The sequence below is a fragment of the Budorcas taxicolor genome, chromosome 10, assembly GCF_023091745.1.
Source record: "Budorcas taxicolor isolate Tak-1 chromosome 10, Takin1.1, whole genome shotgun sequence".
In the NCBI taxonomy this organism is placed as follows: domain Eukaryota; kingdom Metazoa; phylum Chordata; class Mammalia; order Artiodactyla; family Bovidae; genus Budorcas; species Budorcas taxicolor.
Genome location: NC_068919.1, coordinates 44221502 through 44242712, shown reverse-complemented (window position 1 = coordinate 44242712; position 21211 = coordinate 44221502). Strand labels below are relative to the sequence as shown.

The window sequence follows — 21211 nt, the reverse complement described above, 5'->3', positions numbered from 1 at the left end:
TCCTGGCCTGCTTGCCTCAATCTGTTCAGGATGCAATCTGAAGGACAGCAGGGCTTGGGAGAATCCCGGCTGTTGTTAGTGCTTAACGCTAACTCAGCAACAACTTCATCAGTCCTGAAGAAGACCCCTAGGTATCATGGCTGTCAAGTGGGGGAAGTGCACGGACTATGGAGCAAGTGGATTTGGGTGGGCAGTAAGTGCAGGGAGTGCCCATGCCAGAGGACCTGGCCGAGAAACGGACGTAAGCAACCATAGCAACAGGGCTGAGGCGGCAGCCCTGATGGGATGTGCTGATGGGGAGGGAACTGATGGCCAAATTACTCCTTATGTACTCTTTTTAAAAGATCACAATAGAATCTCTCAGGGGTCTGGAACCACCCTGGAGTGCCAATGGCCCTGGGAGGATCACCATTACTTGGCATGCCAGAAAAATTTGGGTGTTTCACTTTTGTTATGAAAAATAAAATGTCTGATAAGAGGTTTGTGGGAGGCTGAGGGTGAGAATAGTGCATTAGGAAGAACCCCCCACAACTGCTCAGGCTCAGTCCCCCAAGAGCCAGCCTTTAAAACAAACTTGCTGCTGCTGCTGCTAAGTCACTTCAGTCGTGTCCAACTCTGTGTGACCCCACAGACAGCAGCCCACCAGGCTCCCCCGTCCCTGGGATTCTCCAGGCAAGAACACCAGAGTGGGTTGCCATTTCCTTCTCCAATGCATGAAAGTGAAAAGTGAAAGTGAAGTCACTCAGTCGTGTCCGACTCTTGGTGACCCCACGGACTGCAGCCTACCAGGCTCCTCCATCCATGGGATTTTCCAGGCAAGAGTACTGGAGTGGGGTGCCATTGCCTTCTCCATAAAATAAACTTAAGACCCTCCAAAAGTCATAAATCCAGCTTCAAGAGGGCCCGCCCTGCAGCCAAGCTGGGAACTACCCTTGCTTTCCTTGTGGAAGTGGGGAGGCACCTAGTGGAATATGGAGGGCCAGGGATGCTCCAGACTTCACCACTTGCCTTTGCCCTCCCTTGAGAAGCAAGGCCTTTTCTATACTGGGATGTGGAAGGTAAAGATTCTCTACAGGAAGTTAGAGTTACCCAAATTGAGAAGTTACCCAAATGCCAATTGAGAAACTAAGTTTCAGTGACAGTGCCTGAACCACCAGCTAATATCAAGGAAGCAAACCCCAACATTCAAAATTCTTGTGGGGAAGGGGTGTGTCCCTGCATCTCCCAGCCATTCTGTTTCATCTACAGGAAAATTTCTTCCAAAAAATTAAAGATCACAATCTTTACATTAGCTAGGCAAATTTGAAGCCAATGAAGTGGTCTTTCCTAGCCAAGGCCCAGTGGAACACAAGTGAAGCCCAGTAACTGTTCCTCTAAGATACATCAAGAGACCTGTCATGGAAAATATCAACTACCAGAAAGTAGGCCCACACCCTCCAGTCCAAAAGACAGCTCTACACTTCAAGCCAGAGGCACTACTATGTTCCTCAAACCCCCTAGACTAAGTCACCAGTCACTCTCCCCCATGGTTAGCTCTCTCTACCCCCAGATGCAAGACCTCATTCTCTGATGGACTGAATCCTTTCTCCTCGATCATCTCTGGAATGAGAAATCACTACTTGGATAAGCCACTCAACTCAAATGAAAATCAAGATGAGATTAACTCCACACACTGCTGACTCTTCAAGCAGTGAATGAGGAACTGAGACCCTTCACCGCAGCACGTCGTGTGTCTACAGCACGGGGGACGTGGAGAGTGGATGGGGGAGAACAGGCTCTAGACATGTGGCTATCTAGAAGGAGTCAGCGTCCAAGTGAGAAGATAACTTCACACCTTTCATTTCGGTCTCCTTTCCCCTGGAATTTCCCCGGCACTCACCAGCCCAGCCCCTCCTGTTCACTCAGAGCCCCAGGTACTGAGTCCTAAGCCTGCTGCTGTGGGCCTGCTGGGAGAAGACCTGCAGATGCTTGGTTTCTGCTAAGGCAGGCAGGCCAGCCCAAATGCTGGAACCCATCTACTGGGGCAGAGAGTACACACCAATTTTATTTCCTGGCCCCTGCGATGAGCCAAATCCTGAGGTTTCCTCTGGCAGTTGGAAGGCAGGATCAGTTTCCTCCTTCTTGTCCACTAAGTGGCAATATGTTGGTGGCTGTTTCATCACTAATTTTGTCCCCCGAGTCACTAAAGAAGTCACATGGCTATCTAGTTGGAAGTCCCTGGCAGTGAAGGAAACAGGTATTTCCGGTTTTGTTAAGCATCTCCTTCTCTGGGATGAACTGTCTCCTGGTCGCAGTCTGGCTTGGCCGGCTCCTCCCACGTGCTGGAGAGCAAGGCTGTCCAAACTGCAGGCTGATGAGGTCAAGAGGCTCTGGGAGGGACATTCTTCAGCAGCCGAGAAGATGAATGAAAATTCAAGTATGTTTCCCTGCCAACCTGAGTGTTCACTCAGAAGGGCAGAGTTTGGCTCCTCCTCTTCCGGGTGCTGCAGACCCCGCCCTTTTCACGGAGAATGTCCTCTGGACCCATGTTCTCTCTGCAGGGCTTGGCTGGCCCCATCCCCCTCCAAACAGAAAAAAAGTAAAAAAATCCCAATATAACCAGACACAATATGCATCTGCCATGGTTCTTTTTTGTGTTAAAACAACAACGACAACGAAAAAGAGGGGGGGAAAAAAAAACAACTAAAAGTGCAATAAAGTCAGTCTTTTCCTTTGCTCAGAACAACTTGCAACGTTCTACTACTACTGTCTGGAGAACAGAGTCTGCTTGTCAAGAAAGCTGAGAGCGCCAACACGCAGGGACAGTAGACTGCAGATTTCTCACAGCTTGCGTGCTACAGTGTAACTTCACAAGAGGGAAAGAGGGAGCAACCTGCACCCCACGGCCAGCTGGGGGCGGAGGCTGCACAGGCACGGAGAGGGAGCTGCGCCGCCAACACAGCTGGTGGGCGGAGAAGGTCCTTCTCCAGCTCTGGCCTGCACCTTCCTCCCACCTTCTTGGCCACACCCCCAGCCTCTTAAACTCCTTCAGCAGACAAAGCCTTCAGCTCATTAGCTTGTGTGCTGGAGAGGGTTGAGGGTGGGGCAAGAACCAGGAGTAAACTAAGGGGTGGGAAGAGAATAGTAGTCCTTGAGTTTTTGTGAATGACACCTTCACTGTAAACAATAGGAAGGAGAGTCAACCAGGCAGCCCAGAGGGCAAGCAGTGGAGGACCTGCGGCTCTGGGACCTGCTCAGAGCCTTAGGCAGGTAGCGGTGGCCACTGACCCACTGGGCCTTGGCTGCCCACACTGGCTCCTTCTGGGGGCATCTGTTTTCTTCTTTTTGGTTTGGATCTCCACCCTCCCCCCACAGAGGAGTCCCTTCCAATGAGAAATGGCAGGAGCTGCGGGTGCAATCGAGTCAGAGTCCCCAAGGCCTGAGGACTCCTGAGAGGCACTGGTCACTTGTGGCGCTGGGTGGTCTTCTTCCTTTTCCTCTTAAAGAAGCAGCAGCACCTGGAGCACAAGATGATCACAAGTCAGCCTGCAGCTGCCCACAGCTTCCTGCCTGCCTCTGTGGACTGCACCCACCCACAGCGCCGCCCACCACCTACTGTGCGCATACTGGAGGCAGTGGGCAGTGGAAAGCCAAAGGAAACAGCTACTTTACTGCAAACCCTATCATCGAAGGGCTGCAGGCAGGGCGGGGCTCAGGCAGGCGTTTTTGAAAGGATGAAGACAGCTTCTTTCCTAGTCTAACACCTCAACCTGCCATCTTTCTTTACACTGAACCAAGGCTGGGATCCTCAAAGATGCACTGTTTGCCACTTAATACAAGAGGCAAAATTATTTAATGTGACTTTAGTGGTCAGCAAGTATGGAAGCTAAACTAAGGCCAAACAAATGCCAAGAAAAATATGAAGTCTGGAACTCTAGGAGGCTCTCGTGATGCTACCAATGAAGGATTAAGGATTCTCTCTGCCCTCCATCCCCAGCCCTGGTCAGCTACCTGGTGTAGGCAGGAGAAGCCCTGACCCTAATAACTGGGTGAGCCCAGATCTCTTGACTGAAATCAGCACAGTCCACTCTTCATTTGGAGTATCAGTGCCTCAGTTCAGGAAGCAGCAGGTTGCATGGTCCTTCTCAGCCAGCTCTCTGAGGCTGTTGCTGGGCCAGACTGGGTTCAAGGACTGACCCTGTTTAGGGTGGTGGGTTGGGCCTCATCCCTTCATAAGCCCTCCAAGTGCTGCCTCCTGGGTGACAGCCACAGCTCTGCCACATCCCTGGGCTTGGGTAACCCCCTGCCCAAGGACAGCAGTCTTTGGAACTGGAAGTTGCTCTTGCTCAGGCAGTGACTATTCCAGAAGAGCGTGACGAGGGTTGTGGCACAGCTGGTACAAAAGACATCCTTTCCAGGAAGCTGATGCATAAAAAATGAGAATGCCAGGGGCAGAAAGTGGCGAGTGAGTCAAAGATGCCAGATGATGGAGGGTAGAGAAGCTGGAAGTGTTAACTCAGGATTGCTGGATCCTTGAAAGAAAAGCTTTTCTCAGAAACTGTCTTTGGCTCTTTTGCCTAATCCTTTTGGGTTTAACATCAAAGTATTCACAAAGAAATAAAGTGCTGTTGCTTACTTCCCTGAGCCCCTAAGTCCTCCGCTGTAGCTCAGATTCCTTCCTTTTTCAGTCAGACCCATTGGTATTCCCATACCCAATGGACTAGTTATTAAAAATTTGGATAAAGTGTCTTCCTAGAATGCAGAAATTGATGTTTACACAGAAAAATGATGGGCTTTAACCATATCTGAATGAATTAAACATGGAGATGTTGGAAACAGGTAATTAAGGAGAGGCTTAAAAAAAACTTTTTGAACAATTTTTTAAAAATACTGTTTTGTTAAAAAAAACAACACAACATTTTATTTATTTACTTAGGGCATGCTGGGTCTTTGTTCCTGCCTGAGGGCTTTCCCTAGTTGCAGTGGGCAGGCTTCTCATCTCAGTGGCATCTCTTTTTGTGGCTCGTGGGCTCTAGGGCTTCAGTAGTTGTGCTGCCATGAGCTTAGCTGCCCTGCAGCATGTGGAATCTTCCCAGACCAGGGTCGCACCTGTCTGTGGCCCCTGCATTGGTAGGGAGATTCTTAACCACTGGACCACCAGGAAAGTCCTTAAGAGAGTCTTAAAAAAGATTTTCTGAGAGTATGATGACACATGAGATGTACTATTAATGAGTGGCAATATAGTCACTAAACAAAGTGTCCTTTGTATTTAGAGACTGCATAATTTCTTTTAAATAAAAATGACTAACACTTTTGATTATTTTCAGTCCTTAATGGAATATCCTTGGGGAAGGATTAAAAAAAAAGAAGGGTCTTATTTTTGTACATATGCTTTAGAAAACAGACATTTTTCAAGGTGAATGTCCAGAAATTATTAAATAAGGTGAATGAAATCTCATGGGAGCACCAATACTCCAGTAGAGCTACCTATTCCCTGTTGACCATGATTTTCAGAGGGATCACTAGCATTTAAGTCAATTTCTATTATTCTTTTCGGAGGGTACTAAGATAATGATTTTGTGTTTTTAAGTAAGGGCAATCATTAAAAAGTTCAAAATACTGTTTTGGTCCAATTCAAATGATAGAATTTTTCTTTCATCTCCTCCAGGGCAAGACATAAAAATTAGTATCTACTGATAAGCATCTCATAACCTGATGTGCAAAGCTGAATTCGCATGACTGGAGGAGAGTGTAAGCTGCGGTTTAGAGCTTTAGATTAATTTCTGTTAGTTACTATAGTTAGAACTTCAGCAGGAGCAAAGCTCTTAATAGTTTTCTACCCATGAGGAAACAGTCTCTGCAATCTGCTCTTTGACTCTTTGGTTTCTGTGCTGACTACCAGCAACAGGACCTGTTAAAACTTCATCAGACACCAGACCAGTCCACTGACTGACTCCATACAGATGTCTTATTCTCAGAAGAGGATGAAAGACAAGTGATGAACCCTTCCTGGGTCTTGGGTTTTCTTCCAGCTGATCCTTTGATTCGCTCTCCCTTCAGCTATTCCTGTATTATGCTTCTCTGCTGTACTGGTACACCCTTCCTTTGCTCTGATGCTGGGTTTAAGCCCCACAGTATCCATCAAGTCTTTCTTAACCATCCCTGTTGACACTGACCTCTCAAGGGACAATATCATGTGACCTTTCAAGCACGTATGTCTTACCTCTCCAGGTAGACTGCACCTAAACTCTTTGGGGAAGGCCTTGGGACCCCCTAGAGTTCCAAACGTCGAGTAGACGAGCACACGATAGGCCCTCGGCAGTTAGGATCATGTGACTGACATCTCACAGGAAAATACTGACCACGACAATGTCCGATTACACAGACACATGTCTGGTAAATAAACAGGCCAAATGTATTCCTTGGTACTGCAATACTGCAAATTCTATCTCCACCAAACCCTGCATTGTATTATCTTCAATACACCCTGCCACTGGGGAAACCCTGCGGGCAACTTGGCTTAGACTGGCAAAAACTGGTGCCCAACCCAGTCGCTGAAGACAAGCAGAAACAAGGCAGAACAGAGTCCAGCAGACTGTAGTCGCCACACAGAATGTTGCCCCATGCGTGCAGACAATGTGGGGGAGGGCTCCAGACCGCAACAGGGCACGGCTCACAAGCACCTGGGAAGTCAAGGCTGTGTCCAGGGAGAGGGGTGGCAAGGGCGCTCTGTCTGCCAGCAAGAATGTGCCTCCGCCAACATAGAATCTTTAGGGCTTCCCCTTTAGTACACCTCATGCTGTAACTAAAAATGCATTCAAGGAAACTTTTCTGAGGGTGGAAACAAGAGGCCCCAGTATCTCATTAGTCAAGTCAGTCCATGGCCCACTAAACCCTTATAGGAAGGGAAAAGGAGAGAAAAGAGGGAAAAACAGACAGTAAATGAAAAACAAACAAAAAACTCAAAACAGCAACAACAAAATGTCCATCTTACCCCGAAGAAGTAGCTCTCTTACTCAGAGAGACTCATATTCTACAGATGGAAAAACCAGCTAAACCAAAAAGAAAAGTCACAGATTTTTCCAAAGCTGCTAATGTCAAGGTTAGAGACCAAACCACAGAATGTGAAATTATCTGGCAATGACTGTTGTGAGGAGCAACTAGATTCTGATTATACAACTGATACAGTAACTCGGTCTTCTTACCTCTGTCCCTCTCTGTCTGATAATATCTGGCCGTGTTAATTTCAGAAAAAAAATGTGCTCAGCTAAAAATGAAGAGACTGTTTTGGATACTGTGGGATACTGTTTTGACAGGGAAGAGGCAGCAGTGTGGTGGGTTTGAAAGGAGAGAGGGAACAGATGAATTCCCAGGTGAATGCCCAGGCCTGCCCATCACCACCTTGTAGATCTAGTGCCCCAGCCTGGGCGGGGACAGCACAAGGTGGCATGAGGAAGCCACTGAGTGTTCCTGAGGCCTTATGTTTGGCTTTGCCAATCCCAACCTAGCCTGGTCCACTCCCCGAGCATGTGAACTGGAGAGAGGGACTCACCACAGGTTGAGCATTTTCAGGCAGCTACAGAATGTGTGAAGAGAAAAACACAGAAAGGAAGAGAGAGAGAGAGAGATATTAGTCCACAGAGGTGAGAGGAAAGCGACTCCCTGTGAGCCATGCAAACATGCAGTATGTGTCTGTGTTTAGGTTCTTCCTCCGTCAAGGCAGGGTGAGTAGGCCCAGGCCACTTGGTCCCCACACTGAAGTGGAGGGGGTAGGGGGAGGTGCCTGACAGAAGCGTCAAGGTGGGAGCTGGAGCTGTGAGGACTAAGGCAAAACTGAAACAGCTGGTGGGAGCCTCGAGAGTGGGCTTTCCTGGGCAACTTCCAGAAAGGGAGCAGGAGAAAGGGCATATGATCCTGCTTGTATGAATTCAAACAGGCACAAGGCCGAGTCATTCTGATTCCTGCATGACGTCATACCATGCAATTTGTTAAGCTGATCTCCCAAATATTCTGAGGGAAAGAGAAGTCCCTGGCCTTTCTGTAAGACCAACATACATGTCTGACCAAAAAGGCCAGCAGTTAGCTCTTCCTCTAGAGGGGAAAACAGGCTTAAGAGACACTTTATCCTATTAGGAGAGAACAAGGAGGGTCACTGCTGCTCTGGATTAAGTTATAACTGCCAGAGAAGGGCCTAAATCCCATTCTTGTTAATTCTCAGGGGAAATGAGGTCCACATGTGCCAAGTTGTAGCTAAAGTCAGTGGATAACCAAAAACTCCTGTGTTCTTACAAAAGTCAACCGAAAAGTTGCCTTGCCTCACTACCCTTTCAATCACACTTAAACAAGGATATGTGTCCTAGAGCTAAATGTAAGATAGACATTCATTTTGTTTATAGTACAAACAAACAAGACCCTGTTCTCTCCTCCTTTACACAAAGCAAGCTCGGTGAGAAACCCAAAATCAAAAGCTTCGACGTGAAGGTTTCACACTGTTTGCTCGGGACCCTCGTTGAATCTTAATCTAAAAGCAACAGCCCCCTCTTCTTCCACAAGCAGGTTGCATGGACAAATGGCGTCACAGCTGTGTGCAACGAGTTGTGTGGGATGCCTTGTGCTTCCCTAGCTGTGACTTCTTCCCATGAAATCGATCAGGCAGGTGGACACATGGCTCCGCCCCCCCCTCCCCCCCTCCGACTACTCTCCTCATACATAAAAGGCCACGAAGAAAAACACACAGCTGTGCCCTGACAGTTCTCTGGGCAAGATGGATTGGCAGCTCATGAAATCACTGGGGAAATCAGCAGACAACATGTCCTAAGCCATGCTTCTGGATGACATTTGGTCAAATACGATTGCTCCCCTTTGGTTTCCACACCTTTCAGAAGGCTCGAACCTGGCACAGAGGTCCTTTTTGCTGAATGGGGAGGCTTTAAACTCTCTTTATGTCCTGGAATTTAGATTATGTCAGAACAGAACACACCAGATTGAAATGTCTTTGTGCGAATGGTCCCCTATCTTTTACACAGAACACAAACACCACACTCACATATACAATTAGTGTACACATTTACCAAAATGAAATGAAATAAACTGGTTCAAAGATAAATCTGTACAGGGCATATCGTAAGACTAAAGCCCATTCTATCCTGGTATTCAGAGCACAGTAGTAAATCCACAGCTCACCTAGCCTTCAGAGTGATAGCCACAGCCGTGGATTGGGAGTGAGGTGGGGTGGGAGGAATGGTGCAGCCACCTTGCAGCTCAGACAATATTTCGGTCAGACCACACCCAGTGCAGTAGTTTCCAACCTCAGCTACACATCTCAATCACCTGAACTTTAAAACTTTCTGATGCTCAGGCCATATCCCTGATAAATGAAACCAGCAGCTCTGGAGCCAGGATTCGGCACTTGTATTTTCTGACGTGGCCCAGGAGACTCCAAGGTGCAGTCAAGGTTGAGGGCTCAGAAACCACACTGTATATCTGGGAGAGTGAAGTTCTGTTGTGGGAACTGAAATACTGAGTACCATGAAAACTTCCAAAGTCCCTGAGAATAGGGAGCATGTTTCCTTACTGAAAATGGTCTCCTCCTGACTTTAAACCCCTCCTTTGCCCTCCCTGTATATTAGGGCCTTACTTTAACCAGGAGAGGGCTATCTGAAGCTACCTACAGTGAGCAGGGACTCAGCAAGAGAGTCCAAGTCTTTTTGTCTCTTTGTGTGAATAGCCCCCTATCTACTGGGTAGGAATCCTCAAGCCCTGGCTTCTGAAGGAAAGGACCTTTGAAAGCAAAGTGAGTCCATCACAGAGATGGGCAGCAGAGCACAGGAATGGGCAGGGCAACAACCACGCAAAGTTGTGCTGATATCTAGGAGGAAGAATGCAGATCTTGATTAGCTTCTTACTACCTCCTACGGAGGCACAAACGTCTTCTGGCTTGGCTATATCTGGAGGCTCAAAAGATCATTTAAGGGACAGTGTCATTATAGATACATTGCCTGCTTCTGAGAATAAGATATGGGAACAGCCTGCATGTTATCAAAGAGTTTATAAGAAAAGTCATCCATAATGGGCATGGCAGAAGCTGCTAATCTGTGAAGGACTTCTCTCTCCCTACCTAATGTTGTACTGGAGCTTGAATCTGGACCTGAACTCAGGCTGGGACAAAAAGGGAAAGTAGTGATGGAGATGCTGCTTCTGTAGCAGAATCAGCAGTATTTCACCTTTGACCCCATTTTCTAAGAGTTTAAACACAGACCATGCAGAGAGCGCCAGAGGCCAGTGGGATGGGAAGGGCAAGGCAATCACATGCAAGAGAAGCAGAAAAGGGAAGAGGGGCTCTCCACCTTCTTGGGGTTAGTGTGATTTCCTCTCCTTCCCAAGACTCACTCATTCAACAGGTACAGATAACTGACTAATCCAAGTCTCTCTGAATTCAGAATACTTTGAGAACAAAAGGGCTCTGAGGCCCTTGTCTAGGACTACAGATATAGAGCGGTTAGCCAAGAACCAGAAATCAGAGGCTGGCCAGCATGGCCCATGGTGAGACAAGCAGATTTTTCTCTCTGTCCCTTAGGGAGCAAGAGGCTCCAGGGCCCCCAAGAGACTCGTGACTATTCTTGGGTGTAGCTTTTATACCATGTTCCTTTTAGGTCACTACTGTCTTTTCATCCATGTGGACTAGAAAAAGTGACTGTCTTCCCAGAAATCACAGCTAAAGAAGGGTGGCGGGGGCTAAGGTACCATGCACAAAATAAAATGGTCTAAGGAAGAAAGCGGTGGACACAAGCATGAGAAATCCAGTCTGAAATGAGCAGCACACGAGAGGAAAAGACAGAGAAAAGATTTCTCAACCTATAACTCAAAAGCCCCCTTGAAAGATGAACGTACTTAGCTTCCTCCACTACCTCCACCTCGGCGTGAGCTGTGATGGGTGCATTGGAGTGGGCTCCCGTGGGGTCGTCGACATTCAGCTCTCCATTGGTTGAGCTAACCACCTGAAACAGAAGGACAGAGTGTGACGGACACCACGGCAATAGGAGCCTCCTGCCAGTGCCAGAGAGGCTCACTAAGCGAGACCTGGTCTCTAGCTTAGGTAAGAGCCTGGCAATGTTTAGAACTTTTGTTTTTCTGGGCTGGGGGGCCAGACGTCCTAATTTAGGGAATGTGCCCAGACCCATATCATGTGAAAACACAAAACTCACATAACTATGATAACTTTCATACTGAATGCCTACTCTGTTAGGAACTCTTGCTACACTGTGTTGTGTTGTATGTGTGTGTGTAAATCGAATCCTCACAGAAATCCTATAAAATAGTTGATATTACTGTTTCTAATTCTATTCCTCTCCGCTTATTATGCTATAATTATATACAGACTCAGTGATGATGTTAAAAGAAAAAATCTAAAGAGGAAATCAATAGTAAGCATCGAAAACTATAAGCAGTCGCACTTTCCTTTGGAAATTTCTTCACAGCTTTGGACCTTCGGTTTGAAGCTACTCAAATAAGACTGCCACACCCTCTCTGTGTGAGAGGGCAGACAGTAAGGAAACACTTCCCCTTGGAAGGCCGGTCTTATGTCCGCAACCTTTATTTCAGGCTCAGTGTCATCCCATCTCTCACTGACGGTCCCCGAGCTGTAACTGAAGGCTCGCACTCCTGCCATCTGGTTAATGCGGAACCGATCAGGCTTCTCTTGCTCGTGCAGCTGCTTCTGTCACCTGGTTTCGTTTCCAGCACACGATTCCTGCTTATGTGGGTGCTGGGAAGTGGGAAAAGGGACCCCACTGGACAAACCACTCTGCTGTTAAAGACCTTGGCTGAAACATGGGAGAGAACCACAAAATAGGATCAATGGTTCAGATATCATATATGCCCTGGGGTAAGTAACTTTTCATCTAAATGAGACTGTTGCTTATAGATTGATGTGAGAATTATACAAGAAAATGCATGAAACCACGTCTGGTACAATACCTGGTGCACTGTAATGGAGACAGCACAGCGCAGTAGGTAAGAAACGGGCTCTAGACTTACTCGGCCCTGGGTTTGAACCCTAGCTCCACCACTTACTTGCTGTGGGTCCCTGGGCAAGATCCTCACTCTTTCTGTGCCTGAGCTTCCTAATCTGTAAAATGGGGAAACAATGCTGCTTACCTAACTGGGTTACTGTGCAGACAATCCACAGAACGCGCTTAGCCCAGTGTCATGGTACATGATAATGGCTCAATAAACATTCACAGCGCTGTTATTCTCCCTCCATCAAGGTTTACTTTTATCTCCCGCTGGAGCTGGGAGGGAGTAATCTGTAACTATTTCCTGCACACTGATAAAAACGAAGGTGGAGGGAAATGTTTAGTCTAAGGAATCTTTGAGGTATTTATTCAAAAAGGAAAGGGCAGACAAGGTGAATACAACTTATCAGCAGTCTTTGCCCACCATTATTTCTAAACTAGAGGTATTTATTATTCTTATTAATTACATCAATATAAGCTTTAAAAAATTATTAACAATGCTGTACAGTTAGTCAAGGAAACATACAACATTAAACCTGGACTTACCCATGGGAGACCCAAAATTTGCTAGTAATCAAATTTAACATCTCTGATCAATGAAACCACCTAACCTTATTTATCTCCTGATATGATATAATGAATACTACATAGTATTATCTATATAGTATTCTTGCAAAAAAAATTTATCTGAATCTTAAGTATGATGGAAAAAATAAGAAAATCCAAAGTGCAGGACATTCTATAAGACAACAAGTCTAAATTCTTTAAAAAAGATATGTCTTAAAATTCTTTTTTTTTTTAAACACAGAGGTGATCTTTATAGATTAAAAGAAATTAAGAGACTGAAGAGGCATAACAACCAAATGCAATGCATGAACCCTAATCAGATCCAGAACACTACAAAATAAATTCTGGAGACAATTGGGGGAAATGTGATATGACTGTATATGAGCTATTATGGAATTATTAATTTTCTTATATATGACAGTGGTGGTGTTGGTTGCATGAGAGAATGGCTTCATTCTAAGGAGATGCAGGCTGAAGTATTTTGGGCTGAAATGTACTTACAATACTTTAAAAACACCCCCTCCTGAGTTAAAATATGGCAAAAATCAATCGTTTGTTAATCTAGTTAAGGATACACATAGGCTCACTGTATCTCCCCTTCAACTCTGCTATAGATTTTTAAATTTCATAATGCAAAGTTGGGGAAAATGAAAAGTTTCAACAAAAATGAAAAGTTGAGGAGATAAGGTTTATAGATTGGAGAACTATAGTCCTGCTAATGTTGTCCTGTTAATTTCCTCAGCCTACATATGCTTCTGGTGGGCACAAGGAGAAATCACAGAATGTTTTTCAATAAACAATTCAGGAAGTAGATAAGATGTTAAATAAAATGTCTTGGCCTCTACTGACATAAATGAAGCGACAGTCAGCATCACACTGTGAATTACCTGGGGACGTTGGGTCATGGCACTTGCTTACAGCGTTTCACACATCTCATACTCTAATTTCTCCTTACTATGCTGCCACTTGACCCACAAGCAATGTCCTTGGGTGCCCCATTTTACAGACTAGACATCTTGTCTGCATCCATGAGCATCCGGTCTCAAACAACTCAGGCACAAATGATAACTCTACCATCAACTGTCTAACCTTAAACTTAACTGCGTCTAAAATATACTTGGGAATCAAGGGCAACTAATCTGGACCTCTAGAGCATACACTTAATTATTTCAGGTTGGAGGTACAGTTTGTCAAACCACAGGACTGGTGCCTAGATGTGCGGTGGAACACCTAGTGGAGGTGGCCAAAGAGCTGGATTCTCAAGCGTCAACGCTCTCTGTGAGCCCTGGTTTCCATTTCTGTAAGGCTAGGCCAATAACCACCTTGGTTCCATTGATCTCCTAATTACTATGGCAGTTAAACATAATGATATTTAGAAAGCAATGTGAAAAACTGTGAAGAACTCTAAGGATGTAACAAATCATTAGTATTTGAAACTATCATTTATACTTTTCCATTGATTATTTTAGAATAACCTAATTTAAAAGTAGGCTTTATTTACATACCTTGAACACTGGCAACTTATTTTGCTGTAATCACTAATAATAATATCAATCTCACATTTTTCTGGCTATATCCCATTTAAGACCAAAGTAATTAATACAGGATTACCCATGAAAGAGACTAATGTGAAGTACTGTTTCGAACTTTAGCCCTTCATATTGGTAGCATCCCTTTTAAGAGTCTGAGAGATCTGAGTTATAAGCCCTGCTTTTCAAGTTGTTACCATGAAGAAAAATCAAGAGTTGTATACCAAAGGAAGCAGTACTTTAGCTGATAACCAACATTTCAATCCTAATACATTTGATAATTCAAAACTAATACATTTGGGGATTCTCTGATTTAGTTTCCCAATCTATAAAATTGGAATAACACTGATCTTACTAAGAGTTGTAAATAATTATAAAGATTTGAGCAAAGTGAATATTAGCTAAACGTTAAATGTCGTTCTTAAGTTGTATGCCCTTATATCTCCTATATAATTCAAACAATTTTAGAGCCATTTTTTTGGACAGAAGTGAAAGAAAGAAAGCAAAAGTTTCTCAGTTCTGTCCATGACTCTTTGCGACCCCATGGACTGTATAGTCCATGGAATTCTCCAGGCCAGAATACTGGAGTGGGTATCCCTTCCGTTCTCCAGGGGATCTTCCCAACGTAGGGATTGAAACCAGGTCTCTCGCATTGCAGGTGGATTCTTTACCAGCTGAGCCACATGAGAAGCCAAAAATACTTGGAGTGGGTAGCCGATCCCTTCTCTAGCAGATCTTCCTGACCCAGGAATTGAACCAGGGTATCCTGCATTGCAGGCAGATTCTTTACTAACTGAGCTACGAGGGAAGCCAAATTTTACATACTGTTGGATGGGATGCTTTTTCCACAATATATTTTGGCCATTTTCCACGACATCCAGAGATCTCAGTCTCTCCATTGTATGGAAGTAGTATATTTGTTTAGTTAATGCTAAACTCGGATATTCAGTAAGTGTAAAATACATACTAGGTTTCAAAGACTTATTATTAAGGTTAGTTTCACCTGCTTCTTTTCATTTTTTAACAAGTGATTATTATACAATTTTAAATTACAAAAGAGACTCATTTCTCTTAACAGCATTGTTCTAAAACATGTATCTTTACTATTTATACATTTTTTTCCCTGTACTTTTTTGAGGGCTATTTATCTGAAACTGGATTCATTGGCTCAAAAGTGGTAGATATTTAAGATTTTAACAGGTATTGCCAAATTACCTCCATAATAGTTGAAACTCACGTTTCAACAACACTAGATGAATTGGCTATTATTAAACTTACAAATTTTTGCAAATGAGATAATCAGAAACTGATACATGTGTATATATATATATTTACATATATATTTTAAAATTGTTAGGTTTTATTTTTATTAGTTATACAAGCACATTGGGTAAAGAATCAAATATTCATACTCGGATATTTGTGAAAAACAATTATCTCTTTCCTCCACTCCACCATTTCCCTTTCCTTTATAGCTGATTCCTTTGTTTTTCACTTCCGTATCTCTGAATAACATGCATCTTGATTTGTTACTTTTAGGCAGTGTATTCACCTTTTTTATCTTTTTATTCCCCCATTAAAGTTTATACAATAATTACTAAATCAATTCTTAGTGTTTACAACAATTAAAGGCTATTTACAGCTGTATCATGGAGTGTACCATAGTTATCTTTTCTTCCCTGTATAATTTCTTGTTTTCCATTGAGCTAACTAATAAAATTGCTCTCCAGGCCTCCTGACCAGCTCTGTTTGGGACAGGCTGCCCCTTTCTACTGGAAGACAGCTGTCAGCCTGGGACCGCATGTCTTTATACTGCTGCTTTCCTGAGTTGGATCTCATTTCCTGGATCCCATATTTACTCTTTCTTGGTTGATTCACTCATTTTCACAGCACACATCCTCCTACAGCTTCACAAGGGTGCATGAGAAGTAAAATTAATGGGGCCACAGATTTTTGAAAATGTCTTTATTACATATTCCAACCAGAATTGACAGTTTGCACAAGTACAAAATTCTAGATAGGAAATAACTTTTTCTCAGTTTTGAAGGGATTGCTCATTGCCTTCTAGCTTCCAGTACTGCTGTTCAGAAACCTGAGGCTATACTAAGTCCTGGTCCTTTATTGCATGTGACTGTTTTCTTTTTCTGGAAGCTTGAAGGATTTGCTCTTTGTCCTCAGTGTTTTGAAATTTCACAGTGATATACTTTGATGTGATTTCACCATCCATTCATGCTGGGCACTCGATGGGCCTTCTGACCTGGAAACGCATCTCAGATCTGCAAGATTATTTTGTCCACGAGTTCTGCCCCTCCACTTTCTCTGCTCTCTGGAACTCCCATTATTTATAAGCTGGACCTCTGGTCTCTTCTTAAATCTTACGTTGTTTCCTACTATTTTTATCTCGTTCTCTTTGCTCGACTTTCTGGGAGACTTCCTCACAACTTTATCTTCCAAAGTTTTGAGCTTTTTGTTTTTGGGCCACACCACATGGCAGATGGGATCTTAGTTCCCCAATCAGCAATCGAACCCATGCTCCCTGAAGCGCAGAGTCCTAACCTCTGGACAGCCAGGGAATTCCCAACTATTGCGTTTTAATTTTTAAAATGTATTTATTTTTTAATTGAAGGATAATTGAGTTTTAACTTTTTGTTGATTATGTTTTTAATTTCCAAAAGCTCTCTCTTTTTTTGGTTTGTTTGCTCTTAGAATATTCCTTTTAAATGTAGCATCCTGTCTTTGCTTTACAGTAGCAGTATCTTCTATGAGGTTTTTAATAACAAAGTATTTTTCTGTTGCTGTTGTTGCTCTTTTTGGTCTCTTTTTAAGGGCTTTCTTCAGAAGTCTGATAATCCCTGAATGTTTGCTCATATTTAAAAGTGGGAGAAAGTAAACTGGCACTGTGAGTATAGAGATGGGATTTCTAAGATGATCTCATAGCAGAATGATCTGGCTGGCCAATTCATTAGGAAAACCCTGTTGTCAGCAGGCTCAGAGGTTTTCTCTGGGGGTGGTTAGATCCCCCAGAGCTGACTCAAGCTCATACCTTTAAGGTACACACCTGACTATCTGCATTCTTAAGTACTAAATGGGAAAGCAGGAAGTCAGTATGCACATATTCATTTAATCTCCCCTTTTCCAGTATGGTATTCCACCCTCCAGTGTGCCTTGTATCTCCTAATCCAGAGACCATCTTTTTTTTTTTTCCTTTTGGCCATGCTGCATGGCATGTGGGATATTAGTTCCCTGACCAGGGATAGAAGATAGAACCCGTACTCCCTGCATTGAAAGTGCAAAGTCTTAACCACTGGACCACCAGGGAAGCCCCAGGGACCATTTTTTTTTTGCCCTCTCCAAAGAATAACCTTTGGTCTTTGCTGAAGGGGACAAGTAGGGATCTCTGGCTTCTTAAACAGACTTTAAACCAATGTTCTTCATTTTAGCACACGCCTCTCCACACTTTCTGAGCCTGTGGGGACTCCCCGGTGTAAACAGTCTCTCAGCTTTCTCTTGTATTGGTTCAGACTTTCATTTCCTTGGGACTCCTAGGTCATTTAATAATTGCCCATCTGCTATCCAGCTTCTGATGTCTGATTGCTGTTGCCTCCTTGTCTGTTTTCTCCATTCTTATATGGATTTATGCCTTAAAAAAAACCTCCTTATCATTCTTTTAGTGTCATTTCAGATAGGGTTGTCTTCAATCCATCATTTTTACCTAGATGCTCCTACAAGACATTTTTGGTTTACAGGTCAAAGCTGTCCTTTGAATAACACGATCTTCAGTAAGTCAGTCCATGTACAGATGTATCTTAAATAATCAGCCTATCAAGATGCATTTCTTTATGCAAAAGGCTTACCTATACCTTTTTAAGAAGAAGAATTTATATTTGGTAGCTCTGGGTTCACCTGTGTGCCCCAACTGGTGCCATCACTTACCAGTATGAGAAAAACAATCAGGTTAAGATTATTAAAATAGTGACATGTGTGGAAAGTTAAGAGACATAAGATGTTAAGGATGAGAGAGAACAAAGATTCAAATTAGTCCAAAGGAAACCAGAAATAATTATTTGAGGAAGGGAAAAAGAACATAGCTCACCTCCTTGAGTTCCCACTCATGAATGGCTGAGTGAGAACAATAAACAATTTGTCTTTATGTGCTACGGCACATATAATCTTAGAATGAGCTACATATGCAGTCCTCTATCCTCAAAATACTTATTTTAAATGGCTCAGATCTTCACAGTTCCCAGACTTGACACTAACAGACTTCTACCTTGACATTATTTTACGGTCTATCATGAGTGGATCAAGGTTGAAGGATTCATTTCACCAGAAATTATTGTCAGAAATCATATACATACTTCTTAGTCAATTACAACAACCAGCAATGAACTCAACAAGTGATTCTTACAATGCACCTTAGTAGAAAATCAGCACAGAGATATGCAGTTATCTGTAAGAGCAGCTCAACCTTACTGTGAGACTTCATTCTAAAGGAACCTTGAGTTTCAGAAGCAAGCCAATATTCTACCAGCCAAGCTGGGAGGGCCAGGAGAAGGCAAGGAAGGCAGTAAGTACCTGCACTGATCCCCCATGGCGGTCTGCGGCCAAGTGAGACGTCAGGTATGAGGTATTGGTCTGCCGGCTTGGCTGGATTTCCCACTCTCCTCGGCGCTCTGACGATGCAGTCTGCTCAGGTATTAGGAAGCATGAGAGCAAGATATGGAAGGAAAGGTGAAGCAACAGCAAGCAATTACAAAATCAAGTACATTAGTGTCCCTTCGGGGTTTGTTTTTGTTCTGGATTTTGAACTAACAACTGCTGCAAAGCACTGAGAAAAAGCTTGGCTACATTCATTTCAGCCTAACAAGTCAACACATAGCTGTCTCTAACATACCAACCTTGCTGAGACACAGAAAAACAATAATCACCACAAGAGGAGGTTAAAAAAGAAAATCTATCAAAAGCTGGAATTATCTTTTAGTTTCCATATTAGTAAAATTTCAATAGCCACTAAACAGACCAAATTCAGAAAGTTGGGATTGCTGTATAAAGGAATAATCATACTTAAATCATTTCACTGATTAAAGATCTACCTAAATAGGTAGTAGTCAGTACAGAAAATTCTGAGCGCTAAGAATTAAGATAGTAAGTCTTTTCCTTGAATAGGGAGCCCACTACTCTCAAACTTCCAGAAGACTTTCAACTAATATAAAATGAGCAGTAGCGAGAATATGCTTTATTCTCTAAAAGAATGAGCGAAGTCTCTCTTCAAAAGTAGGTTGAGAGGTCAAGAATATGAAAAGATGAGGGAAAATAAGGCTACAATGTTCCTCAGATTCCTCTAGCTATGTCTCCAGTCTGGAATTAGAAAAAGTTTAGATAAGACTACATAAACTATTTTCCTCTAGAAAGCAAAAGGCAGATCTTTTCCCAGCAAAAGAAGGGCTTTTGATTCAAAATCTCGTTGGGTTCTGCTTTCACCTTTGCTGTCAGTCAGGCTCTCTTCACTCCTTCTTTACCTGTGTTTTAGATCTCACACTATTCTAATCTTGCTCATATGTCATATCTGTTCTTAAGAATCTGTTTAGGTGCCTCTTCCCCTGTACCAGATGGCTGAGGAGGTGTTAACATTATGGTGCTCAGCTGTAACAGTCCTAAGGCTCTACAAAAATGAAAAATGAGGTGTTGGAGAGGCAGCAACGAGGGATTAGTAAATCAAATTTTAATTGCTGCTGAAATTAACAGCAGCAGGGGTTGGGATGTGATATTGCTGCTCTACATGAAAACCAGTAAGGATGCTATAAATATTAGAATTATAGCTATAAATGCTGTATTCTTTAAAAAAAATTGGGGAGGGGAGGAAGACTGAAATAGTAGTAGTCTGAGGTTCCATTTCACTCACCCCCTTCTGGAACTCATTGACAAAGAGTGGTTTTAAGCTCATCTACAAATCACAAAAAGGCTTTGCTACCGCCCCCCCACAAAAGGCATCATATACCAGCTGCAACTTACTCATCTTCTTAACTAATGGAGTATGAAGTCACATGGGTAACAGCACTATAAAAGATGCTGGCCATGTTTTCTTATATTCCTCTATAAGAAGGCAGCTGTATTAACTTCCTTGCTATATACTCTAACAAGAGAAAAGTTTAGTTTTATTCTGCCAATCATATTTGAGAGAATCAAAGCTACCCCAAGTATCTCCCTACCCACTCCTGCCAAGAGAGGTTCAGATGTTTAATTACCCCAAAATAAGGCTGTGGTTTATAACATAATCATAATTATGTTATAAACTAATATCCATAGCCTAGGAGTGCTTAATCTCATTTATTCCACTATTGGAGATTTGAGATAATATCTGTTCTTCTAATATTATAACTAATATCTATAACTAAATATCTATTCATGATTCTCTTCAGTTCTCTCTAGGACTTTATAAATTTTCTTATAATATTTAAGTAGATTATTTAAGCTTCTAAACTACTAAATAGAATTGTTTGTTCTCAAAAAATTTAAATGCTTAGAAAACATCCAGACATTTTTAAGTCACTCGAGGCTGTTTTGAGTTCTATGATACATGTTCAGTGCGATACTTCTCTCATGAAAAGTCTGTTTTGCATTTGTTTTTAGGGCAGATGAAACATATAGAAAACACTCATTTTTTTAAGCTTAACAAAACCTTGGGCAGCTGGATCAGCTATTAATTCTGTTTTTCCTGAAATACACATCAGAAGTCTGATTTGATGCTACCCATCTGATTCCCAGGGATATATACTTGCTTATATTCATTCTAGCTAAACAGGTAACTTGTTGGAATAATTAAGATTTTTGTCTAAATGAAAATAGCAAGATATTTTTTCAAAGGCCTTAAAGTTATACTCCATCCTCAAAGCAATGTTCTATTTGTCTTCTGAAGAGAGAAAAATAATGCTAGCATTTGATATTGCTTCATTAATGCTTCCACTGTGACAAGTGAAGAATACATGGCACCATCCCACTGCCCTCTGATGCCTTCTATATCCACTGAAAGCAGCAAAACCAAGAGAGAGATCTGAACTCAGAGTTGTTGGTTTATCACTCTGGGAACTACTTTCACCATAATGCTAAACTCAATGGCTATTC

The 21211-nt window shown here is 43.0% G+C and overlaps 1 protein-coding gene across 1 annotated transcript in view; it reads right to left on the bottom strand.

Annotated features, from left to right (window-relative positions):
- Positions 1 to 2670: 2670 nt before the first annotated feature.
- Positions 2671 to 21211, bottom strand: part of CSNK1G1 (casein kinase 1 gamma 1) — a 148327-nt gene continuing 129786 nt past the window's right edge. Inside the window, exons 11-14 of the mRNA XM_052647408.1 lie at positions 18665 to 18775; positions 10870 to 10976; positions 7532 to 7555; positions 2671 to 3497 (exon numbers count right to left, since the gene is read on the bottom strand). Coding sequence (XP_052503368.1) covers positions 3443 to 3497; positions 7532 to 7555; positions 10870 to 10976; positions 18665 to 18775 — 297 coding nt within the window. The 3' untranslated portion in view covers positions 2671 to 3442. The remainder of the gene's footprint in view (positions 3498 to 7531; positions 7556 to 10869; positions 10977 to 18664; positions 18776 to 21211) is intronic.